The sequence below is a fragment of the Lacerta agilis genome, chromosome 13 (assembly GCF_009819535.1).
Source record: "Lacerta agilis isolate rLacAgi1 chromosome 13, rLacAgi1.pri, whole genome shotgun sequence".
Lineage (NCBI taxonomy): Eukaryota > Metazoa > Chordata > Lepidosauria > Squamata > Lacertidae > Lacerta > Lacerta agilis.
The window spans coordinates 22,748,481-22,774,611 of NC_046324.1; the positions used below are offsets into that span (position 1 = coordinate 22,748,481).

The 26,131-nt window shown below is 47.4% G+C and overlaps 1 protein-coding gene across 5 annotated transcripts in view; it reads right to left on the reverse strand.

Moving 5' to 3' along the window:
* Positions 1 to 734: 734 nt before the first annotated feature.
* Positions 735 to 26,131, reverse strand: part of LOC117056422 (chromodomain-helicase-DNA-binding protein 2-like) — a 65,327-nt gene continuing 39,930 nt past the window's right edge. For all 5 annotated transcript variants that reach the window (XM_033166743.1, XM_033166744.1, XM_033166742.1 and 2 more), the window contains 23 exons: positions 25,098 to 25,286; positions 23,958 to 24,120; positions 22,180 to 22,332; positions 20,986 to 21,057; positions 20,094 to 20,243; positions 18,743 to 18,891; positions 18,500 to 18,596; positions 16,527 to 16,619; positions 14,206 to 14,379; positions 12,926 to 13,101; positions 12,366 to 12,407; positions 11,178 to 11,317; positions 10,907 to 11,045; positions 9,873 to 10,023; positions 8,773 to 8,895; positions 8,145 to 8,273; positions 7,251 to 7,388; positions 6,902 to 7,036; positions 6,209 to 6,387; positions 4,788 to 4,887; positions 4,009 to 4,222; positions 2,694 to 2,943; positions 735 to 1,261 (listed from right to left, as the gene is read on the reverse strand). In XM_033166743.1, the coding sequence (XP_033022634.1) occupies positions 928 to 1,261; positions 2,694 to 2,943; positions 4,009 to 4,222; positions 4,788 to 4,887; positions 6,209 to 6,387; positions 6,902 to 7,036; positions 7,251 to 7,388; positions 8,145 to 8,273; positions 8,773 to 8,895; positions 9,873 to 10,023; positions 10,907 to 11,045; positions 11,178 to 11,317; positions 12,366 to 12,407; positions 12,926 to 13,101; positions 14,206 to 14,379; positions 16,527 to 16,619; positions 18,500 to 18,596; positions 18,743 to 18,891; positions 20,094 to 20,243; positions 20,986 to 21,057; positions 22,180 to 22,332; positions 23,958 to 24,120; positions 25,098 to 25,286 (3,490 nt within the window). In that variant the 3' untranslated portion in view covers positions 735 to 927. The remainder of the gene's footprint in view (positions 1,262 to 2,693; positions 2,944 to 4,008; positions 4,223 to 4,787; positions 4,888 to 6,208; positions 6,388 to 6,901; positions 7,037 to 7,250; positions 7,389 to 8,144; positions 8,274 to 8,772; positions 8,896 to 9,872; positions 10,024 to 10,906; positions 11,046 to 11,177; positions 11,318 to 12,365; positions 12,408 to 12,925; positions 13,102 to 14,205; positions 14,380 to 16,526; positions 16,620 to 18,499; positions 18,597 to 18,742; positions 18,892 to 20,093; positions 20,244 to 20,985; positions 21,058 to 22,179; positions 22,333 to 23,957; positions 24,121 to 25,097; positions 25,287 to 26,131) is intronic.

A 26,131-nucleotide genomic window follows, 5' to 3' on the forward strand; every position in this document is an offset into this window, starting at 1 on the left:
TTCATCCTAACTGGGATCCAAACCCAGTGCTACTTCCTCAATCCTGCCCAAAAGCAGACAATACAGATTCTAACATGTGCAGTTATTATTCCTTCCTGGGAAAACTAGAAATGAGAAACAACCTGTATGGCCTCGCTGTGGATTTCCACGGAGATTTCATGGAACTTGAATCGATGGCTGCCTGAGGCACGGACGGAGGAAAGAGACCTGTATGGCCTCGCTGTGGAGATCCAAGTCGTTGGCTGGAATGGAGAATGGGAATGGAGGCGCTGGCCTGAGTGGGTTTGCACCTGTTGAACGGTGGAGGTTTAGCATAGGGGTGTGGCTGGCACAGCCTTTCACTAACAGGACCTGAACATCTCCAACTGCAGGTGCCTGAGACCTGGATATATATTCAAGTCTCGGGCACCTACAGTTGGAGATGTTCAAGTCCTGCAAGTCTGAAAGGCTGAGCCAGCCACACCCCTATGTTAAACCTCCACCGTTCAACAGGTACAAACCCACTCAGGCCAGCGCCTCCATTCCCATTCTCCAGCCAATGACTTGGATCTCCACAGCGAGGCCATACAGGTCTCTTTCCTCCGTCCGTGCCTCAGGCAGCCATCGGTTCAAGTTCCATGAAATGTCCGTGGGAGTCCACAGCGAGGCCATGCAGGTTGATTCTCGTTTCTAGTTTTCCCAGGAAGGAATATTAACTGCACATGTTAGAATCAATATTGTCTGCTGTGTGTGTGGATTAAGGAAGATTGGGGCAGAAAACCAGGCAACCCCCCCCCCCATTGGTCCAGCTCCTATGATCCTTCTGCAAATGTAGGACCCAACAGCAGCAGGTTCAGAGTCTCTGGTTACAAACCACAGCAGCTGCCATTTTACCTCAGGCCAAATTACCTCAGATGAGGTTCTCTCCTGACCTCCCAACCATGAATTCTAAGTTTTGCGGCTGCTCCAGTTATAATCTGGATTGTTCTTCTGTTCTAATGACCTGTCCAGGGGTGACCGGTGATCTAGAGGGGACTTTGTGTCGTGTGGGGATTTCTGTGAGGGTGGGGAGCGAGGGTCCGAGACTTGGGAATGAGGAGGGGGGAGAAGCTGTTTGTAATCCGGTGATTTGTCCAGGTGGAAAGGCCGGTAATGGTCTGAGGGGCCCTGGCCATGGTAGCCCATAGAAGGCCTGTGCTCAGGCATCCTCCTGAAGTCTTGCTGGTGGTAATTCTGAGACCGGAACTCATCTGATCTCCGTCGCTTCGAATCGTGGTGATGCCTAGGCAGAAGCAAGCACAAAGAGCAGTCAGCTTAGAAGTGGGGACTGAGGAAACATCCCATTCCCAGATGGTGGGAGCCATAGGCCAAGGTACCTGCAGGGCACCAGGTTGGTTTCTAAACACCGTTTGGAGAGAAGCAAATCACAGGCCCACACTCACATGCAATGACCCACCTGCAGACCATAATATAATAATAATTTATTATTTATACCCCGCCCATTTGGCTCGGTTTCCCCAGCCACTCTGGGCAGCTTCCAACAGAATATTAAAATGCAATAATATATTAAACATTAAAAGCTTCCCTAAACAGGGCTGCCTTCAGATGTCTTCTAAAAGTCTGGTAGTTGTTTTTATCTTAGTGACCTGGGGCAGTGTGTATGGGAAAAAGCAGTCCCCTAGTCCCCAACAAGCTCTGTCCTCGCCTCTTTTAGGAAGTGCAGGGAGAAAAAGGCACACAGTCCAAAGGAGGGCTCCATGTCTCCCGAAGCAAGACTATGTCCAACCCATTCAATTAATCAAGAAAACATTTCGAGTTCCAGCCAGTGGTAAGAGAAAGTTGCCTTCCCCTGATCTCAGTTGGCCTCACTCTGTAATGGTGTTCAGACTGCGCCCCCCCCCCCGAAGTTCCTCAAGACACAGTAATTGAAAGGAGGGAGCTGAGAGCAGGAGATAATCCTATTGCTGGTCTACACGCAGCACTGCTTCCAGTCCACTAAAAGTCGCCTTCTGCCCAGAACCATGTTATTTGTCTGACTGTGGTGAAATTACATGACTTACATAATTAATTATGTAAATGCATTCCAGCGTCATGACGTTATTCCACCCTGCTCGTTTCAATGCAAAGGAAATTCAGTGCATAAAGGGGGAAAAGTAATCTAATGTTTGTCTTTAGCGACCGGGGGGGGGGGGGATTGTTCCACCAAGTGAGCGCATGTGCTTTTTGCAGTCAGACAAGGAAAATGATGTTACCTTGTATGTTTCTCTACTGCACTGGCTGACAGGAAATTAAGAGCCAAGTTTGTGGCTCAAGTCTGTCTTTTTTCTCTGTTTTGGCTTACAGCTAAACAAAACTGTTCCTACTACTACCAATCAACTGCATATGGTTTGCGAACTGAAAACAAAAACAACAGTGAATACAGATTGTATTTACTGGATTGATTTCCGTCCTGAATGTGGGGTGAATAAGCGAACATTAGCCATCTCCACTCCCGTTTCTCCCATTTTTGTTGGAATACTGTGATGTCGCTGCTCAATGCTGGGCCATGGCTAGAGATTAAGTTGTCACCTCATTCAACAAAGCCAGGCCTCCACCTAGTGGCGAGTCATGGGGGCGAGGAGGACATGAAACGGCTCAGGGCAGAGCTGGAGAGGCCTGGTTGCCCGAGTGCAGGGAATCGGCTACCCAAGCAAGTTCTGCTGCTGGTGGCTCACCTGTCGTAATAGTCCCTGTGGCCCCGGTGATCTCGGTCGCTGTTGTACTGCTCATACGGCCGCTTGCGGCTCGGGTTGTTCAGCCGGTAGTTGCGAGCTTCACCACGAGGCTCGCCACGCGGCCGGCGGTCTCCGTAGTGGTGCTCTTTGTACCAATGCGGTTCATACTGATGATGCCGTTCTCCACCCCACACTTGGTTGCTGTTGCCGCCGTAGCTGAATTTGCGGTCTCTCTGCCAGTCGCCTCGATCTGCACAAATGGAAGGGAGGGGAAGGCTCAACTTGGTTTCACGAAACGCCCTTGAATGGGCAGGACAGGATCCCTAGGGGTCCCTGGAAGCTGATGCGCAGCGGGGTTCTCCATGATCAGATCAGTCCTGGGCATTGTCACAATGGACTGTACAAAGCCTGCCTGTTCCTCCGTACAATCCCATAAGCCAAAATGTATAATAGGCTTTTATACTTTGTGAAGCACTTATAAGCCTTGTTTTGCATTTAGCGGTATAAGGTTACAGGTAAAGGACCCCGGACGGTTGAGTTCAGTCAAAGGCGACTATGGGGTTGCAGCGCTTATCTCGCTTTCAGGCCGAGGGAGCTGGCATTTGTCCACAGACACCTTTCCAGGTCATGTGGCCAGCATGGCTAAACCTCTTCTGGTGCAACAAAACACCGTGACGGAAACCAGAGTGCACGGAAACGCTGTTTACTTCCTTGCCGCAGTGGTACCTATTTATTTACTTGCACTGGTGTGCTTTCGATGTTGCTCAAGTGCTTTTGGCAGGAGCTGGGACAGAGCAACAGGAGCTCACCCCATCGCACAGATTAGAACTGCCAACCTTCTAATCAGCAAGCCCAAGAGGCTCAGTGGTTTAGACCACAGCGCCACCCACTCCCTTAAGCGGTATACAGCTAAATAAACACCATTTCTGAAATGCCTTTTTTTTTTTTTTACAATAAAAGATTCCTGAAGGCACCTTTAGGCAAAATATATATATATATATTAAAGGACAATAATAAGCTCAGAACCTCCTGCCCCTACCAGCATTCTTGCCACAGTATTTCGCACTAGTTGCAATTTCCAGACTGCGTTCAAGGGCTGACCCACATAGAGTGCATTATAGTAGTCTAGCCTGGAGGCTGATGGATCTTCCCTGTTAACTGGCCATACTGGCTGAGGCTGACAGGACTTGAGCAACATCTGGAAGAAGCCAGGTTGGGGAGCAATGGCCATCCACTCAATCTGGAGGGAGGGATAAGTTCTACCCAGAGGAATAAGGAGAGGAGGCTCTTTGTGGGCTCCTGCTTGGTCTCTGACCTGCACTGCTGAAATGCCTCTTGTTTGGGTGGTTGTAGTTCTCCCGCTGGTGCCCGTGCATTTGGGAAGGATGCGACGACGGAGGCTGGTGGAGCTTCTGAGCATGAGGTCCATGAGGTATCTGAGACATCACGGAATCTCGGCCGGACCCAGATGCCTCCGACCGAAACGGTTTCTTGCCTCCCAGGGCCTCCTCCCTTTTCCTCTGTTCTTGCTGCGGACGACAAGGGGAGGAGGGGGGCAGTTAATTCACAATAAAAGGCTCCTGGGGGGGTTTCCTGTTGTTATTCTGTCTCTCACAGCTACAATAAACCTACCATTAAAATTATGGACTGGTCATTTCTTCGTCAGAGGGCAAACAGGCAAATTTAGCAGGGGATCAAATACTTCCTCCCCCCCCCCCACTGTAAATCTGCAGACCAAATCAAGAAAGCTTTGTCCAGGCTCCTTCTGGTTTCTAAGGGTGAATCACAGAACTACGGAGGTGGAAGGGCCTGCAAGGGCTCCGCCTATTTTCTACAGCAGCCTTCACCAACCTGGTGCCCCCTCCAGATGTTTTAGACCACAACTCCCATCGGCCCCAGCATCACAGAGCTAGCTGTCCGGAGTTGTACTCCAAAACGTCTTGAAAACACCAGGTTGGCGAAGCCTGTTCTACAGGACAAATCTCCTTTGCTTATTTTATTTTTTTTAGATTTGTATCCTACCTTTCAGTGACAAGAGCCAAGCGCTCTCTCTCTCTCTCCCACCCACCCCCCCTCTCAGTTTTTCAGACTCACCTCCTCATCCTGCGACCGCTTCTTGTGAGCCATCTTGTACAACCTGTGCAACTTTCTCGCGTCAAATTCTGTGAACTTGGACACAAATATCCACAGGTTCCTGGAAGGAGGCGAATGGATTTCATTTTTTTTCATTTCCCCCCTTTAGTGAACTGACAGAACAAGCAATTTGCGGATGAGGCCCCATCCCTTGATTCCACGTGGAGATCACCCAGCTGAGACTGGAGAGGCACACTCTGCAATATGCTTAGGAGGCAATCTCTTCTCTTTGGGATTACTTTGTACATTCAAGGCCTGAACCATGCAGTACCTCAAATCAAATACAACCTAAGAAATCCAGCCTGCTGTGCTGTGTGTGGCAGTAATGTTATAGTTTTTTATTCTTATAAAACTAAATCTAAATTCTTTTCTCCACCCCCAATCATTTTTATTAAACCTCCAAAAATATTCCAGAACGCTATACATTTTTTAACCTGTTTCTTCTTGACTTCCTACCTTGCCCTTCCCTGATTTTTTTTTTACTCCATTTTATTAGCTGTTTTACAACACATGTTTTTACTATCTAAACTCTGCTTTCGTTAACTCTTTCATTAAAAAAAAACCCTAAATCTAAATTCTAAGCCAAAGCAACTGATATTTTGCAATGTAAAAGCTCAGTGGGAGAGCATCTGTTTTGCATTCGGGCGGTCCTAGATTCAATGCCCAGCATCTCTACGTAGGAGCATGATGCCCCCTGCCTGAAACCCTGGAGAGCTGCTGCCAATCAGAGATGATGATGCTGAGCTAGATGGACCAATGGTCTTACTCGGTATAAGGCAACTTCCTACATTTTGCACCCCCTATATTACATTTCTGCCAGGGTAGCTTACAGCACAGGGTGCGTTGTATATCTTGTCCTTGCTGTAAGTTGCTTTGAGACCTTCAGGTGAAGAGCAACTAATAAGTCTAATTAATGAAATGAACAGGAAGCTTCTTTATAAAAGAAGCAGACCACTGATCCTTCTACCTGAATATTGCCCACACTGACCGGCAGCAGCTCTCCAGGGCTTTAGAGAGGCAGTATTTCCAAGCCCTACCAGAAAAAGCTGGGGATTATACCTGGGGATTTCTGCACACAAATTGGATGCTCTTTCCCCCAAAGGTATAGTGACCAAAGAAACTACTTCATACCAAGTCAGATCTATGGTCCACCAAGGCCCATACAGACCGGCAGATCTCCAAGGGATCAAACCTGGGACCTTCTGCATGAGGAACAGGTGTTCCTTGAAGAGCCGCTGCCAGTCAGGGTAGACAATACACAGCTAGGTGGGCCAAGGTTGTAAGCCAGCTTCCTTAAACCTGACCTCAGTAGCTAATCAGCGTGAGAGCGCAGTGGAAGGCCTGACAGGCAGGAAGGCAGGTGGGTAGGCGGAGATGGTTACCTTCTCCAGAGCTTGATGAGCTCCTGGTCTGAGTAGGCTTTCAGGCACTCTGAGATGCGGTCGCCGATCTTCAGCAGGCAGCTCCGTGTGTGCTCCAGCTGCTCCTGCACAGTCAGTCCTTTGTCTGGCTTGTCCAGCTGCTTCAAAGCCTTTTTGACAGGCCTCATCCGCTCTTTGCACTTGGAGGGGAGCAGCAGAGAGAGCAAAGCTACACGTTATTGAGGATTTATTTACTGCCTTCCTACAGCCGGGGGGGGGGGGGGCGCGCCCCAGCCATCTTTTGAAAAATTGTGAATTCGGGATTATTTGTGCTCATGCCACCACATATGGGACAGAACTTCCAGCATTCATTCTGCATTTTTCATAGCTGGTGCTCTCCAGATGTTTTGAACTACAGCTCCCATCAGCCCTGGCCAATGCATGCTGGGAGTTGTAGTCCAAACCACCCGCCACAAGCCCAACCTGCTCACCCCATTGCCTACTGTGCCCTGCTTAAGGGTTTCTTGAAATACAAAGCAGTATATCAAATGCTTCTAAATAAATGAATGAAGAGGTACGTGCAGCTGACTTGAATAAAGTAGCTTGCAAAAATTCTGAAGCCCAAAGATGCACGAGATCAACTAGTCTAAACCACACGGGGCTGGAATGACGAATGGGACCCCTTCCTCTCTGACCCCATGAGGAAATACTTACTATGCTGAAGGTTTCCTGGTCCAAGTCATCCTCTTCCTCTTCTCCAATGGGGATGGGCTCACTCCCAGCTGTGATGTGGACGGGGCCCTGAGATTTCTTCCCTTTGCCTGCAGATTTGGCATCGCTGCCTTTGGCCTGTAAAAAGACAAAGCGAGGCATGGCAAACATAAAAACAAAGCACGGCATTTGCAGCAATTTCACACAGGCGAGAGATGAGGCCAGGCTGAAGCCAGAGAAGGCAGTTTCCGATACAGTTCTGCGTGAGAAATTATTACTCAGTATCTCACCCAGGGTTGCTAAACTGATTCCTATGTGACTTTTCCTTGTGCGGCAAGACAATCTCCGGTACCTTTTCTCTTTTGCCCTTCGTTTTCCTCCTCTCTTTCTCCTCTTCCTTTTCCTTCCTGCTTGCCGTCTGTTTTATCTTGTTTTCTTTGTCCTCTTTCTTCTGCTTCTTTCTCACAGGGCTGCTATCTAAGCCATCCTCCTGCAAGGAAAGGGGGAAAGCAGGAGGGGGGTGGGAATCAAACCTATTTCATTTATTTCAGGGCTGAGGGATTGCAGGTTAGGTGGTGGTGAATTTGGAACCCTGCGCCTCTGTATCGGGCCCTAGTGACAATACCCAGGCCCCTCCTCCACCCCACCCTTTCGTCCTCACCAGTCCTTAAATGCTTCTACCTAGCTGGAATGAATCCTTGAACTGTGACAACGCCTCTGGCTATGGATGATGGAAGTTGTAGTCCAAAACATCTGAAGAGCCAATTTATAGTCTATATATAAGCCATAATCTGAATGGAACAGCAATGGCATGAATAGTCTACATGAGGCTAATGTGCACAGCTATTATGGGTTTGTTTTTGTTTTTTGTTTTTTTAAACAAACCTGATTTTCAAAGCTATTGTTGTGGGGAGTGGAGAAAGACTACAGAAGCTGAACAGGGGAAGGGGTACTGCTGGCTGTGCCTGAGGTGAGGCATGGCATCTGGGAAACATAATCTTAGCCACCAGCTCCTAGTGGAATTTTTGTTGTTGGGGGGGGGGGCGGATAAATTTTAAAAGGAATACAAAAATTAATATCAAATACATTTTTACAAAGCTAAAAAGCTGATCTAAATAAAAACACAGACCAGATTCTTTATCTGCCAGCTGTATATAAAAAATTATTCAACACGATAGAATCTGCACATCAGATATTGCACAGGTGGGCATGTGGAATCACAGGAGACCTGCCAAACTGGGCTTACCTTGACCTCTCCTTCTTCTGAGGGGTTGTCTGAGTGTCGAGGAGAGGAGACCTCATTCCCATGCTCATCTCTCCCCTTAAGAGACTTGTTTTCTTTCTTTGTGCGGGGCTTCCTCTTTTTCACCTTGGTCTAAGGCGAGAGGAGAAGAAATCAGTGAAGAGCAGGAGAACTGCAACTTTCCAAGGAAAGCTTCCCTCCCAGATGACACACAGACCGAGATATAGAGCCTCATAGAGCACGGTGCGTTCTGCTAACATGCTGCCCCTCTTTGTGAGTTCTGGACCGGCTACGACTCACATCAGCCCTAGGCGGCATGGCTGCATGATGCTGATGTTAACAGAAGCACAGTTGTGCTGGCTGGGGCTGATGACCTGAGGCCCAAACTAGAAGGCATCAGGCTTGGCATATGCTGCTTTAAAACACCTGGGGGTCCTATTCAGCCCTCACTCTGGTTTGAGAGATTCTGCAAAGCCCCATCCATATGTTTCCCAAGCATGCATTTGCCTCCACAGGGACTAGAAAGCTGACCTGTGCACTACTGCAGTGCCAAGTCAGATGTGTGAAATGCACAAGGGCTGGTCTAGTGACTCTGCCTTTGCTGCTGCAGTTCATCCATGGTGGAACTGACCTCTTCCACCTCTTTCGTTCCGTCCTTTTTCTCCATGTCTTTCTTGAGTAGTTTCAGCAAGTAGTCGGCTCGTGCCTGGAGCTGCTTCCCCTGAGGCTTCTTGTCTGTCTCAACAGGAAGGATCTTTGAGGGGGCGGGGGGAGAAATGTTTTTAAGGACATGGGCATCAATGAAAGCAACGGTCTGACAGCAAGACACCCCCCCCCCACACACACATATACTACTTTCCAAATATAAGATACAGAAAGCTACAACTAAGAAAATGGGGAAGTGAACTAAGAATTCAAAGTGGGGAGAATAGGGACACCCATCAGTAATCCAAACACTAGAGCAGTGTTTTCTGCTCTAGGAGGCAGCATTCTTTAAGAGGATAAATGAATGGCCAGCTCTGGTGCAATATCCGCCTGCACAGAAGCTCACACCATGTCAGCATCAAAGCAATCAGAAACCCTCCCTCCGCTTCCTATTTCCTCATTTCTTTTTCTTCTGCCCAGCTTTTCCATGAACCTTCTGGGGTGTAGTCAACAGCAAAATACATTGCCAGTTGAACCACAGAACTTATACCCATTTTCCCTGAGCAGAACAGACTTACAGAGATGTTGTTTTGCACCATTATTGCCATTACTTGTTTTGATTTAAGGTTGGTTGCTCAGTGGAGGGTTGGAATTGTCTTTGGAGGAAGCCTGCCTGCGTTCACACATGACAGTATGCCATGGTTTGTTCTAGCTATGGCTCGTTCAACAAACCAAGTTCACAGACCTGCAAACAAGGCACATCTTGCTTCTCCAAAGCTTTCATTTTCCAGCTAGCTTTGCCTCCACAGCTTAGTGAGCAACTAGGGTGGAATGGCCTAACAAACCATGGTTAAGCAAGGCTATGGTTTCAAACATAACACTGACTAAACCATAGCCATAACACGTCACAGGTTGTAAGCCAACAGCAAATTGTGGCTTCACGTTGTGATTTGGCTGGGAGGAAACAAACCTCAGTTAGTCTGTTGGCTGAGTTTGCACAGGCAAACAAACCACTCTTTGGCGAAACTAACCGTGGCTTAGTACTATATATGCAAACCATGCCTCTGCATATGAGGTTTCTTGTACCTTGTTGGTTAATTTCAGCTCTGGGTCTGATTTGATGAGCTCCCAGTTTCCGTAGCCATGTTCATATACTCCCAAGAGCAAGCGAGAGTCATCTTCCACACTCCAGTCCACATCAAAGTGGGCAGCTTTCACACGGCAAGTCAGGCAGAACCTGCAATTTAATGGGAGAGCAGAAAAACAGATAAGAGGTTTTGTTGTTTCGTTTGTTTTTTGCATTTATATCCCACCTTTCCTCCCAAGGAGCTTAAGGTGGTATATATGGTTTTCCTCCTTCCCCACTATATCTTCACAACAACCCTGTGAGGTAGGCTAGGCTGAGGGTGGCTGGCCTATGGTCACCCATGGCTCAGCAGGGATTTTTGAACACTGGCGTGTCAGGTCTAAATCCAACACTATAACCACTAAACTGCACTTTCTCTCTTCACTTTTTACATCAGAGTTCTTTTTCTATGCCCCTAAAGGTCTGCAGCAGAAGAGGGACAGGGAGAGAGAGAAAAGGCACAAATGTGTGTCTTTCTCATCTAAACTTTCCAGTGTTTTAGGCTTCTTCACCCATCACATTGAGGTGCAAGCCTTCTCTACACATGTACAAGTGTTGGTGTGTGAAAGAGTGTACACCTGTCAAGTACAACTCCACTATGGTGCACACAGCTACATGCATTGAATGCTACATGCAAATATCCACGAGTCTACAGCTCAACTATTTGTGCACCCCAACTAGCTTTGTCCAGAGATGGTACACTGGTTTGAATGTAACATGCGACGAACACTCCTTCTGAGAGGCGGGAGCTCATTCTGGACCCGCCGAGGGCTCCCTCGTGAATATTCTCTTCTGCCTATCTCATTCAAGAAAGGAAAGTAGGCTGGGAGTCTGAAGATGAAGGGGTGAGCCAGAAGCTCAGCGAGTCCCATTAATTTACAGGTAAACCGAAGCTGCAATTTGGAAAGCAGCTGAAAGTCAGGCCACTGCTCTACGCCCACGCTCGCCTCCTTGCGCTCTTCTTCCCTGCGCCCCCAGGAACCTTCAGACTCACCTTGCCCTCTCCTCCGGGTCCGCTGGGATGGTCTGGTGCAGCATTGCAAACTCCTCTTCGTGCTGAATGATGGCTTTCACGTTCACCTGGACGCCAGAAATCTTAATGGTGGGGCCTCTTCTCTTCCCTGGACCTTTGTCTGGAAAGAAAGAGCCACAGATGATCCCAGCTACAAGCAACCGGGGGGTAGGGGTGGGGTTGAGTTGCTTATCTGAAAAGCCCGAGGATCCAAGTGCTTTAAACCAATCCCCTTTTCCTCTTCTCCACTTACTTTCTGCAGGGTGCTCTTTCAGGTGTTCTTCGTACTCCTGCATGGCCGAAACGCAGCTGTTGTGAAGAAGCTCCCCGAGGCGTTTCAAGTCGGCCACCGATTTGTCTACCAGCTCCGCATCTCGGGCAATGCACTCCAGCCTGGAGGAGGGAGAAGAGGACAATGAAGTGAATGGAAACGCAGCTCCCTCGTGGCGGCAGATTGTTCATAACCCAGTGCCACGCTAGGAAATCATCAGAAGTTCCACTGCCAGAGGCATCGTTTTTCAATGTATGGGACGTGGCTTTATCTGAACATCTGGTCAGACATAAGACGTGTAGTCTGGGGCAAAGCTAAAGTTTTGATGCAGGCAGGTCTGCACTTTTTTAAAAATTATATAAATAGGGAGAGCCATAGTTGTACTCCTCCTATAACTCACTCCTGGGCTATGTAGACGCGTCTTAAAAAACTGGCTATATTTAACTGCATCTCTTTAATTTGACTTACATACTGAATATGCTCCATGTATCATTCTGTTATGGTTTGTATCATGTGTTAGTCTGTACCACATGTCTACTGATAAATCAATAAAAATAAAATAATGAAATGAGATGCCACATCCTACGGCCTTCCCCCAAAGAATCCTGGGAGCTGTAGTTTGTTAAGGGTGCGGAGAGTTGTGGGGAAAACCCCTTTCTCATCACAATGTGACAATTCCCAGAGTGGTTTGAATAGTCAATCCTTATTCCCAGGGAACTTTGGGAATTACCCTCCTTAGTGTGGCATGTCCGCCTTCATCATTATCAACTCTCAGGCAGAATTGGAAAACATTCCAGTCTACCCAGAAATCTGTGGTCCACAAATAATGTGGCAACCTCAAGATCAGTGGATGGAAGAATGTTTTTAAATTGCAATTGCTGTTGTTTATAATTTATAAAAAGTATTTGTATAATGCTGTATCATAATTTTTTTTAGCAAGGTGGCTTATAAAAAATAAAAAAGATGTTTCTAATTGTTTTAAGATTTTTTAAAATTGTTTTTAGAATATTTTAATCTGTTTTATAATGTTTTTGTTTTAAAAATGTATTGTTTGCTGCCCTGGGCTTCTCGGGGAGGGAAGCCATGATTAGAAATCCAATAAAATAAAAAATAATAACAGTACCCTCAGTGTAATCCCTGGCACCCCCAACTAAATAGATCAGCACTTACCGTTCCAGGGGAACTCCAAACTTTTTGTAGGCCTTGATAAACCTGTGGGATTCAAACACAAAAATGGGTCAACAGCTGTCAGAAGAGTTCCAGCAAGTGCATTCCTACTTGAATAAACTTGTTCTGTGGAGCTGGTCACATTACTATGGCAAAAGGCAGTCAGGGATCCTGCTAACTGCATCTCCCAAATCATGATTGCGCCACCATCCCAAGAGTACCACAATCATAGCTGTCAACTTCCCCCTTTTTTGCGGGAAATTCCCTTATTCCAGCGCCGTTTCCCACTGCAAAAAAAGGGATGGTTGACAGCTATGACCACAATCTCCCTGGAATTCCAAGGGTTATCACAAAACTTTGCTGGGCTGCGTGGAGGGGAAATAGCTGCCAGGTAAATAAAGTAATTCTGGATTGTTTGGGGGGGGGAAATTAAAAATGGGCTTTTTCGCTTAAATGAAAATGAGTTTAAGAAGTATCGGAGCCTGCTCAAGACTCCTGGGCAGCAGGCGGAATAAATGCAGATGAAACCCCATCAGGCAGCTGGAGCGGGACTCATTGCTGACCTCCTGATTTCCGGGTCGGTGAAGCCTTCCACCATGTCCTTCCGGACGCTGCGGGGCCGCCCTCTTCGTTTGGGCCTCTTATCGTCATCTGAGTCCTCCGTCTCGCTCTCTGAGCCGGATGACCCCTGCAGCTTTTTCTTCATCTCGACATCCGAATCGCTGTCATTGGCCTGAGCCTATGGGGGCAGAAAGGACAACAGGTCAGCCAGGCTGCTTGCTTGCAGCAGGAGGTATCTTAGCCCCTGAGCTCTCATCACTTCAGGATGCCCCAGATATTTTGGCAGATGAGGAGGGTGAAAGGCTTCCAGTGTCCTGCTGGAGCTCTGATGTGCCGGCTAATGCCTATAAAAGCAGACCCACTTGTTCAGGAAGGGCCACTGCTCAATGGTAAGCATCTGCTTGCATGCAGAAGGTCCGAGATTTGAGACCAGCTAGGGCTGGGACTGGAGAGCTGCTACCAGTGTAGAAAATACCGAGCTAGAGGAGCCAATGGTCTGACTCGGTTTAAGGCAGCTTCCTTTGCTGCTATTCAAATTAGCCCTTTATTCCGAACCATGAGGAGCGGAAACTTAATCCTTAAAGGGATGGGACCACAGCTCAGTGGTAAAGCATCTGCTTTGCAGGCAGAAGGTCCCAGGTTCAATCCCCAGCATCTCTAGGCAAGGCTCAGAGAGATCAGTCTGAACCCCTGGAGAGCAGCTACCAGCCAGGGTAGGTGATACTGAGCTCGATGGTCTGGTTTAATATAAGTCAGCCTCACATGTTCCTTGCCAATGAGGGGCCCTCTTTGCATTTGAAAAAGCAGAGTTTGCAAGAGGGGAAACTGAAATCTGCAAGGGACCCGTTTAACCCACTTTGCTGCCTCCAGTCCTGCATTGCCCTCTCTCTCACACCTCCTAGTCCAGCCTCCGACGTCCCCAACTTCCTAAATTTAGAATGTAAACCCTTTGGGGGCAAGCACCTGCCTTTGCTTACGTCCCTCTATCAAGCGCCTCACATTGTGAAGAGGGCACGAAGGGAAAAATAAATGCCATATGTCCCTCATTGAAGCAGCAGGCTCTGTGTGAATGCCTTAAATGCAGAAAAGAAGAGCGTTGCTGCACTCAGCTCCTGCATGCAGGCTTCCCAAAGGCACCCGAGTGGCCACTGGGGGACTAGATGGACTTTTGGCCTGAATGAGTTGGGCTCTTTTTACATTCTTAGCCAACAAGAGCTGTTGGGACATGGCAGTGGTTGGTCTGGGTTCAAATCGAGGAGGACATGCCCTGCCCTGGCCATACCTTCTTAGCCGAGCTGCGGATTCTGGGAAGCATGTAGATCTCCTCTAGTTCCTTCTGCCGCTCCTCCTCCTCCACCTTCTTTCTCTGCTCCTCCGGGATGATGTCGTCCCAGTCCTTCTGAGACTTCTCCTCAAGCTCGGCTTCCTCCTCCTCCATCGTTGTAAAGTTGGCCACCTACAAAGGATAAAACACCCGCCGGGTTTCATTCCTCGTCACCAGGTTAAAAAATATTTCGAGCCGATCCCATGGACTGTGTGTGTGTGTCCTCACAATGACACCATGTGAGAAGGAACCCACGAAGACAAAGGGAAACTGAGGCTGCGAGTGCATGCCTTCTCCAAGGTCACCGGGACCGTGCAGGAATTTGAACCTGGGCCACAATCATGAGCATCTGCAGGAATTTTTCTGGAATGAGGTGGGGACGATGTAAAACACTGAAGCTGGGTAAAGCTAATTTCACACGCACAAAATGGGAAGACTACTGCCTGCATGCTTTGCCCCATATCTCAGGTTCTATAAATGCTAAATACTCTCTTTTAAAATGAAAGCTAGGAACCCGAGAATTATGGTTCCCCAGTTGAGACAGGTCTTTTGCCTCCCACGCTTCAAGCAGTAACATAGTGGTTGGGGTTAAAGACCCCTTACTATTTCTGCGGCAGGGTCCCTGTCTTCACAGTCCTCAGACCACCCACCACTGAATGCCCTGAAGTAAAGCATTTAGGAACACTGAAAACACAAAGTGGTTCAGTTTCAAGGGAATACAGTCATACCCTGGTTGTCAAATGCCTTGGTACTCGGACATTTTGGCTCCCAAACACAGCAAACCCAGAAGGAAGTGTTCCGGTTTGCAAACGTTTTTTGGAAGCCGAACATCCGTTTCGGCTGTCAGCATTTTTCCGGGGCCAGTCAGAAGCCCCGCCTTGGTTTGCAAATGTTTTGGAAGTTGAACGGACTTCCAGAACGGATTCCATTCGACAACCAAGGTACGGCTGTAGTGTGCAAATTCTGTTATGTACAATGGACCTTCAAGGAAAACACAACTGAAGTCCATCCAAAATAAGATGCTGGAGCACTCCAAAGCATTTGCTCATACATATATGCACAGAAGGAAGTTAATCTAGCTAAAAGGCAACACATGGAGATATACAGTGGTACCTTGGTTTAAGAACAAGCTTAGTTTATGAACAACTTGGATTAAGAATGCTGCAAACCTGGAAGTAGGTGTTTTGGTTTGTGAACTTTGCCTTGGAAGCAGAACATGTTCTGCTTCCTGTTGAGTGTGTTCCATTTGTAAATTGAGTCCCCCGCTGCTATGGGAAAGCACGCCTTGGTGAAAGAACGCTTTGGTTTAAGAACGGACTTCCGGAACGGATTAAGTTCGTAAACCAAGGTACCACTGTACACTGGTCCTTTCAATGCATCCCAAATTATTATCACTGCATAATTGTACAATTCTTATTTAATCTAAGGTTGTATAATCTCAGAAGAGGTGTAAAGTGTGACTGTCACAAAGGGACTTTTGAATCTGCCACTACATTAGTGCTTATTTAATGGATTTGAATCCCATGGGATATTTTTTTTCCTGGGGGTGGGGGGAGCGTTCTTACAAGGCGGGTGAAGAATGACTCAGAACCAGCTGAAGTCATTTGGCAATCAAGCCTGAAACCCTGGAGAGACACTTCCAGTTGATGTGTAGACTGGGGACAGGGACCCTGCGGCCCTGCAGGAGACGCTCGACTGCAGCTCCCACCTTCCCTGACTATTGCCTTTGCTGGCTGGGACAGACGGAAGCTGGAGCCCAACCATTTCGGGTGGGGGTGGGGCACAGGTTCCCTACCCATTGGGTAGGCAGCCTTGAGCTAGGTGGATCAATGGTCTCATCCTGCACAAGGCTGCTCCCTACACTCCTAGCCTCTGGCAATAATGCAAACCACTATAAGCAGGCATGTCCAAAATCCGTTTTGGGGGCTTACGGTAATCTGGCCCCCAACAACTTCTATCCTAAAAATTTGGCCGGCCCTCACAACCCTTCACTTCATCAAATCTGGCACTCTTTGAAAAAAGTTTGGACACCATTGCTCTATAGCCACTGGCAAAATTTTCTGCCATCTGTGCAGGTACTTCTTGTAAGATCTGAAACCATCACATCTTCACAGCGTTGGTCATATTCCACCCCTAGGCTCCTATTTGAGAATGCTCTCATTTCATTTTTAAATTGTTTTATCCTCTGCCGCGGGTTCCTTGGGGAGGGAGACTGCAATATAAATAATAACGGGAAACATGCTAACTTTGCTTTATGCTCCACCCACACAGGTCCATACCTTGAACTGAGACAGCAGTTCGTCTGTGGCGCTCGTGGATGCTTCGTTCTCTCGGGTTTCGGCCAAGCGCAAAATTTCCTCGATGTCCATTTCCTGGAAGGGGTGGGGAAGACAGGAGGGAATCACAGCCCATAAGAAACGAGGGAGAATCTGCAATAACCGAATGTTGAGTAAGAATGAACTCAGTGGGGTGGGGTGTGGGAGAAGTGTGCTCAGTGCTTTAGAGAGATGGAAGGAGATGGGATAGCGTTGTCCAGCATTTATCAAACTTTCTAAAAGCAAAGACACCTTTTTTTTTGCTTCTTTCAAAAGTACAGTCATACCTTGGTTCTTGAACAGAATGTGTTCCGGGAGTCCATTTGACACCCAGAACTGTTCAAAAACCGAGCCACGGCTTCCGATTGGCCGCAGGAGCATCCTGCAGCCAATCGGAAGCCACACCGGACGTTCAGTTTCTGAAAATCGTTCAGTTCCCGTTTTCGATGGTTTGGAAGCCGAAACATACAAGTTCCAAGGCATTCGGCAACCAAGGTATGACCGTAGAGAAATGTGCCCCTTTCAACACCGGCCTCTTTTCAGTATACCTGAAGGAGCATCTCCACCCCCATCGTTCTGCCCGGACACTGAGGTCCAGCGCCGAGGGCCTTCTAGCGGTTCCCTCGCTGCAAGAAGCCAAGTTACAGGGAACCAGACAGAGGGCCTTCTCGGTAGTGGCACCCGCCCTGTGGAATGCCTTCCCACCAGATGTCAAAGAGAAAAACAACTACCAGACTTTTAGAAGACATCTGAAGGCAGCCCCGTTTAGGGAAGCTTTTAATGTTTGACGCACTATTGTATTTTAATATTCTGTTGGAAGCTGCCCAGAGTTGTTGGGGAAACCCAGCCAGATGGGCGGGGTATAAATAATAAATTATATTGTTATTAGATTCACAACAAATAATTTTCTGCTTTGCTCACAGAGCAACTACTACTAAGGCCCCAAATATCTGAAAGGTCTCCATCCCCACCTATAGGCCCTCCCAGGCTACCGGCAGAGGAGTACCTAAGTGTCGCTCTGTCATCTTCAGAAGTGTTGGCAACTGTAGCCTGGGAGAGGGATTTCTCTGTGATGGCCCCTCAGTTCTAGAACTCCCCCCCCCCACAGTGCCTGACATCATCGTTCCACAGCTTCCACCCAATGCTGAAGACACACCTCTTTTACCCTGCCCCTTGGAAGTCAAGATATTTTGTTTTGGGGGATCCACTTCCTTTCGTTGAATTTAAAGTCCCCCGTTCCATTTAGAATGGTCTTGCTAGTTTTACGATCATAAACCGATTCATTTGATTTTATAAATGTATTATTATATCATCGTAACCTGTCCTGGGACCTTGAGGTGAAAGGGGTAGGTAAGGAATCCTATAAATGAAGGAATAAAGAATGAAATCAATTTATTCCTTGTGGGACACCAGCCTGGGAACTGGTATGGGGAAGTATGGGGTTGTTCACCTCTTTTATCATAGAAACATACATGCTTGTACCAAAAATTAATCCTACTGAGAGTAAACCCACTGAAATTAATGAACACAACTAACTTAGCTCTAATAACTTTCATGGGTCTGTTGAATACTGGTCATTGACTGTAACAATAAAGATTTGAATTGAATTGATTTATGGGCCTGGTCTGGGTAGGACTACAGTGGCACCTCGGTTTTCGAACGTAATCCGTTCCGGAAGACCATTCGTGTGCCAAAACATTCAAAAACCGAAAACTCAGTATGGAAGCCTCAAAACAGCAGCATTTCCGGTTCAACTTCTGAGGCGCGTTTGAAAACCGAAACATTTACTTCTGGGTTTGCGGTGTTCGAAAACCGAAATGTTCGTCGACGAAGACGTTCAAAAACCAAGGTACCACTGTAGCTTTGAATACAACCTTCAGAGGGGGAACCATCTCTAACAAAGTGTGCCAACCAAAAACCCTTCCGGCTGGGCTCACCTGTGGCTCAGACTCTTCCCCTTCCAGCTCTTTGAACAGGTCTTCTGCACCGAACTTCAAGATGGCTGTCAGCTCCTCTTTGTTGAAAGGGTTTGTGCTGCAAGGGAACAAGAAGGAAGTGGACGTTGGACCTACTGGAGGGCAGCATCTCAAGGAAGGCTGATATACACCCAAGAGAGACTAGTTAGTTTGGACCTGTAGTCCTCACGAGAACCTGTCCCCATCCTCCCTCATCCCCCTTACTTGGATCTGCCAGAGTTGTTGTCCAGAACAGTTCGGCCTGTGGTGTCCATGCGCTGTATCACTAGATGGTCTAATACCATCTTCTTCTTGGCCCTTTCGATAATCTCTTCTTCCACCGTCCCCTTCGTAACCAATCGATAAATATTCACCTGCCGGGGGGGGGGGGCACAGATAAAAGCTCCATTTTCCAGAGAGTCAGATCACAGTTCCTCTCTTGCCCCAGAGCATGAAAGCCAGAAGCTTTTCTTTCTCCTGTAAACGCAACATCTTTTTGACTGAAGGTGACAAAGACTGAACCTAAGGGGTCCTTCTGCTGGATGAGCTACTACTTTGCCCCTGACTCCTGCCCTGCAAGCCAGAGGAGCTCGAAGGAGGTGCCACATGTAAACAGCTTAAGAGGTTTTGTTTAATGCCTTTGAGCTCTATACGACTGTGGCTGCTTCTAAAGTAGAGGTCTGAGCCAACTGTGGAATTACCTCTCTACAAAGGCTCCCGTCTGCACCATACATTTAAACCACTATGATACCACTTTAATTGGTCAAGGCTTCCCTCAAGGTATCCTGGGGGGTGTACTTTGGTAAAGGTGCTGAGAGTAGTTGGGAGACACCTATTCCAGGCATGGCCAAACTTGGCCCTCCAGCTGTTTTGGGACTACAACTCCCATCATCCCTTGCTAACAGGACCAGTGGTCAGGGATGATGGGAATTGTAGTCCCAAAACAGCTGGAGGGCCAAGTTTGGCCATGCCTGCCCTATTTAATCCCTTTACAGAGTTACATTTCCAGGGAGGTTTAACAATCAATCCCTCTTCCCAGAAAACTCTGGGAATATAGGGGGTCTCCTAACAAACTGCAGCTCCCAGAATTCTTTCGGGAGAGCAACGGCTGTTATTAGATGATTTTCAAATGGGTTTTTTTTATTGGTCTTCATATTGTTTTAAAAACCAATTAAAAACTTCTCCATGAATCTGTCTGATCCTCTTTTAAACTTTTAGATAGTTGCCACCCTGGGCATCCTTGGGAGAAAGGACAGGATAGAAATTAAATAATAACAATGAGTAACAGCATCTTCTTAAACCTCTAAGAAAAATAGCAAATAGGATTCCTTGATTGAAATAGGGCAGAAAATATCCCTTCTCCCTGGTGTTACCTCAAGTCCTATCTTTCCGTCTCCCTCTCCACCTACGGAATGAAGAAAGCAACTGGCATTTAGAACTAAGAGGTAACTGTCATGTCCGAAGAAAAACAACACAGGAAAACGGCCTGCAGGAACTTTGTGGGCATTCCAGAATCTTAGGGGCTGCTGCCACCCAGCCATGGCTGCAACATGAGAGCTTCGGCTCTTTCTCTGACCTGCTTCTTCTGCCCTATCCGGTGAGCCCGGGCCTGAGCCTGCAAGTCATTCTGAGGGTTCCAGTCCGAGTCGAAAATGACCACCGTGTCGGCAGAGGCCAAGTTAATCCCAAGGCCACCAGCTCGTGTGGACAGGAGGAAACAGAAGTCCTGAGGAGGAGACAAAAGGACCTCAGCGCTAAGCACAGCAATGGCTTCCCTGAGGCATTCCAAAGTGATTTGCAATACACACATATTCCTTTGCAGGGAAAACCTTTGGGGAACTAGAGAGCAGATTTCTGCACAGAGATGTTTCTGATAAGAGGCTGAAAAAAAGATCTGGCCAGCTAGCTAGGGACAAAGCTTGGATAGAAAGGAAAAGTTTCAATCCCTCAAAAAACTCTTTGCAAAATGTTTGCAACGATATCCTCTTTCTTTTTTTACATTTTTAAAAATTCAGTTTTACAATATACATTTGAATTTAAACATTAACCATAATCATAAACATATAGGATTCCCTGAACCCTTAGATCCACCCCTTCATGGTTTCCATTGTCAAACTTTTTTTACTGCATCTTATAGTTTCTCCATTTATCTTTAAAATCCATTTTTTACCTTAGTTTTTCATACATTACAGGTATTACTCCCAAAGCTTTTAGTTGTTTACAGTGTTCTCTTAGATAACTTATAAATTGCCCTCATTCCTTGTTAAAAGTTTCTATCTTTCTGGTTTCTGATATTCCTGGTCATTTTCGCCATTTTGGCGTAATCCATCATCTTTTATCGGAGACGAATTGGCTGATAAAGATGATAAATATGACATCCCCTTTCTTGTGGTACTCGCTGCCTCTCCTCAGAAGACCCCGCCAGCTGCTGCCCTCCCTCTGAATGGGCAGGTCACAATGATCATTACCTCCGAACCGTCAGCATTGAAGTGATCCAGCGCCTGCTTTCGGATCTCGCCTTTGATTGAGCCGTCCAGGCGCTGCAAAGAACAACAGTGATTGAACCAAAGGACACTGGTGGAATCACTGCTTTTACACACACACACACACACAAATACCCTGGGTACTGCTGCAGCGGATGGTTCAGAAACTCAAAATCCCTGTCCAGCTTCTACCAGCTTGGAGCAAGGCAACACTTTAAAAATAACAGTGATTAAAAATAACCTTGTTGCCACAGGGGACGGTGCCCGGGAAGCATCAACAGGCACCAGGTGACTCCACAGCTCCCGTTACAAGCCCTGAGCCAGGAAATGCTTGTGGAAGTGCTTATTTAAAAAAATAAATAAATACATGAGGTGGCATAAGACACAAGAGGCCACGTGGAAAGGGCAAAGCTCAGCGGCAGATTTCAGTGCAGAGGGTCCCATAAGGATGTTAAGAAGAGCCTGCTGGATCAGGCCCATGGCCCATCTAGTCCAGCATCCTGTTCTCACAGAGGCCAACCAGATGGCTGTGGGAAGCAGGACCCAAGGCCAAGAGCGCTCTCCGCCCTGTGGCTTCCAGCGACTGGCGTTCATAAGCACTGCTGCCCCTGACCATGGAAGCAGAGCACAGCCCTTGCAATGAGTAGTCATTGATAGCCTTCTCCTCCATGCATTTGTCAAATCCTCTTGTAAAGCCACCTGATCACTGCCTCCAGTGGGAGTGAGTTCCATAGTTTAATGATGTGCTGCATGAAGAATGACTTTCTTCTATCCACCCTGAATATTCCAACATTCAGCATCACTGGATGATGATGTCCCAGGCCAAACCAGCAAATGTCTCCGGTTAAAAAGTACTTTTGCTGGGCTGAGATGTGCCCCTGAACACCGTAACGACTAGAAACTTACTTGCTTTGAAATAAAAGCCAAGATTCTCAGAAAACAGAACTACACTGTCTCCGTATGCCCACAGTATCATCAGAGGGAAGTCCTCTGCAGACCTATGCTTGATGCATAAGGAGTACATGGGTTCTTTTGGGAAGAAGGGTGGGGTATAAATTAAATAATAAAAATACAAAATGCATCATCCCCTCCTTTTCTTCCCATGCACCTTTGGTTTCCACACCTGAAGCTTATCTGAGACCGTCCCCTTTGTGCCTGTTTCACCCATGGCAGCCTCACCTGGAAAGGGTAGTGCTTGATGGCCAGATACTCTGCCAAGATGTCCAGCATCCTCACCATCTGGGAGAAGATGAGGACTCGGTTGCCCCTCTCGCGCAGCCTGCTCAGCAGTTTGTCCAGGAGGATGAGCTTCCCGCTACTCCTAATTAAAGACTGAAGGGGGGGGGGACATGATGGTCATTCGCAAATGCCGCTTCCAACCTGGACTGAGCCCTACAAATCAGGAAGATCCCTCCTTTGAATCTCGCCTAGTCAGCTGTGAATTGACGTGGGGGGGGGAGGATTCAGGCAAGCTGATCTGTCTTAGCCTCAGTGTCTCCATCTGTAATATGGGTGACAATGCTGCTGGCTTAACTTACAGCAGGGGTGGAGAACTTAAGAGCCAGGAGCCAAGTATGACCCTCTAAGAAAATCTATCCGGCCCATAGGACTCACCCCAGGCCACAGACCTCACATATCCTGCTCAAGTACAGGTGAAATACGAAAAATTAGAATATTGTGGAAAGGTTTCTTTCAGTAATTCAACTTAAAAGGTGAAACTAATATATGAGATAGACTCATGACATGCAAAGCGAGATATGTCAAGCCTTTGTTTGTTATAATTGTGATGATTATGGCGTACAGCTAATGAGAACCCCAAATCAACAATTTCAACTTTGGGATTTTCATCAGCTGTATGCCATAATCATCACAATTATAACAAACAAAGGCTTGACATATCTCGCTTTGCATGTCTTGAGTCTAAATCATATATTAAACTCCAGTAGATAATGAAAACAATTGCTTACATAAATGGACTTTTCCACAATATTCTAATTTTTCGAGTTTCACCTGTACTTCTGCATGGCTGGAAAGCATTCCTGCATTGTGATTCTGCTTGCCTGGATGAAGAAATGAGGTGTGCGGAAACCTCTGGGTCGTGTGGGGCTACTGGAATGTAGCCTAACAGAGCGTTACAGAGCTCTCCCGTGGATTACAGCCAGACAATGCATGTGAAGGATTTAAAACACTTAAAACTGCTATACAAATGTTACACATTTAACATAGCAGATGTCCAGAAGCTGTGTGCAACAGGGAACATAAGAAGAGCCTACTGGATCAGGCCAATGGGCCATTTAGTCCAGCATCCTGTTCTCACAGATTGCCTGTGGGAAACCATCAACCAGCATTCGAGCACAAGAGCATTCCCCCCCCCCGCCCCGTGGTAAGAAGCATGACTGCCGAGCATAGCAGCTATGGCTAGTACCACGGATAAGTCTACTCCTCCATGAATTTGCCCAGTCCTCTTTTAAAGCCATGGTGACCATCAGTGCCTCCTGTGGGAGGGAGTTCCAGAGGTTAACTATATGCTGCATATTGTATAAATGTCTATCGTTTCGCCTCTTATTTGTCTTTAAGCTAAAAAAAACAACTCCCAAATGCAGCAATCTTTCCTCATAGTGGAGTTGCTCCATGCCCTTGACCGTTTGGTTTGCCCTTTTCTGACCCTTCTCTAATAATAATAATAATAATAATAATAATAATAATAATAATAATAATAATAATAATTTATTATTTATACCCCGCCCATCTGGCTGGGTCTCCCCAGCCACTCTGGGCGGCCTCCAACAAATACCAAAATACAATACAAAATCACAAATTAAAAACTTGCTGAAGTGAAGCGGCTGTGCAGCAGCATTCTGAATGCAGCCACACCACAGGCTTATGTAACCAGCACATGGGCCAATGTGCTCCCTCCTTGCTGTCCATGTCCCCCCAGCTCCCTCCACGTTACCCACCAGCAGCATCTCCTGCCTGTTCTCCCTCTCGTTCTCTTCGGGGGCCTTGATCAGATAGCAGTGGTTGCAACACTTTTTCAGCTCCATCACGATGTTCAGGAAGCCAGACGTGCTCCCGCGAGTGCCTTTGGAGAGCGCTTTGTAGTTGCGTGTTAAAATCCACCTGCAGAGCAAGCGGGGAACAGGGCGTCAGGAGGCATGAACTCCCAACTGTGTTACTTCCAAGGCTGGCTAGCAAGGGGACTTGGGGTGACGATCCTAACCAAGTGGGCGTGCTGCGAGTTCGCAGAGACTGAGCACAAGGGAAGTAAGGAATTCATATGTGAGCATGGGTCCTGAATTCAGCCACAATTGTAGCAATCACGCTCAAAGCAAAGGTATCATCAGGAGGCTTGCAAAAGTACAAAAGATTTTATTTAGGAGGAAAACCCTCAAGGTATTTGAGGTGGGGGGAGGACCAAAACAGAACAAGTGCCACAAGCACAGAAATTTGATGAGCTGTTGTGAGGATAAAAAGGGGACAGTGGAGAATGGAATGGAGTATCCTGGAAGAGGATGTGGCTGACCGGGCACACTCCATACTGCAACATTTTGCTGCAGATTTCACTTATAACTATGAAAGGCATTCCCTGCTTCCTAATGGTCCTGGAATTTAAGGACATCCACAATGCAGCTGTTGCCACTTGCAATTTAAACAGCCTGACATTACACAAACCCCGTGTCTTCTAGAAAGCAGAGGGCCTCATTGGTTCTGAATTAAAGCTGAAAGGGTGTGTGCTTCTGTCAACCTGCTGCCCTTCAGGCAGTTTGGACTACAGGAGGCTGAAGCTGGTGGAACTTGTGACCCAAACATCTGGAGGGTGACCAGGCTAGCAAAGAGGATGCCAGGAGCAAAAACTACTACTATTGGAGGAACCTGCCTCCTGTGCTCTTACATGACGAGTCACTGGCCCGAACAGGACTCCGGCAGTGACTCATGCAGAGATGCAACAGGGAACCTCTTCAGGTTGTGGGGTGATTTTGGGGCTCGCAGGGGCCATTATTTAATAACCTTACTCCCCATGGTGCATTGAGGCGTACTGAGAATCTTTCTTACAGCACAGCCTCTGGGAAGTCCTGGCCGTGACACCAGGCACCTACTTGTAATACTGTTTCTGCAAGGCAGACATCTCCACCCGCAGGATCTGTTCCACTTTGGCAGGGAGGGACTTCTCCACATCCTTCTTCACCCTGCGCAGGAGGAACGGCTCCAAGACTTTGTGGAGGCTCTGGTAGCCATTCTCGCGCCCTTTCCCATGGTCATCTTCAAAATCTTCCCACAACTCAAACCTGACAGTGAGAACAGGGCACAAAAAGGGGGGTAGAGATGAGCTGGCAGGACTCCACTTTCCTCCTCTTTCTGACCCACCCACCCTCAAAAAATATCAAAGGCTACCCAAATTCTGCACTAGTTTGCAGATTCAGAACAGAATTGCTTTCAAGACCATCTGCAGCAGATTCTCACTTTGTGTTGGCAAGGAAGGAAAGAGGCTGCAGGGTGGAGATGAAAGGGGCAGGTACTGGGAATCCTCCCCAAGTCTGCACTCACATATATGCACACTTGTACTCACAGGCACACACACTTGGGTTCACACTCACTTGGGCACATGCTCTATCTCTCGCACACCCACCCATGTCCATGCATGCACTCACACTCAGCCACAAACCCCTATGCCATTTTCTGTGCTTGGAAGAACTGGAGCTCTGTTGAGCACATTTGCATCTCTCTCTTTTTTTCTCTTATTCTCTATTTTTCTTCTGCTGCTAATCATGGGGGGCAGGGGGGCAAGGAGCTCTGTACTGAGCCCCCTGCCCGGCACAGAGCTCCCTGCCCAGCCACGTTAAAGGCTGCCACTGGCATTGTCCTTTCAAGCCAACTCTTGCTGCATTAAGGACTAGAAGCATGCAAGTTCACTTCTGACCTTAGGGTCTAGAAGCCCTTTCCAAAAAAAGGAACAAAGGAAGGAAGGCTTAAGAGACTGCTCAGAATACCCATCCCTGCACTTTTGGTGACTCCCTCTGCAGCATCTTGTAACACACACACACCCCACCGCTTCTTCCAAACTTTCATGCTCCTACCGCTCTGCACCCTTTGTGTATCTTGCCACTGGTCTAAAAGAGATAACATTTGCCCT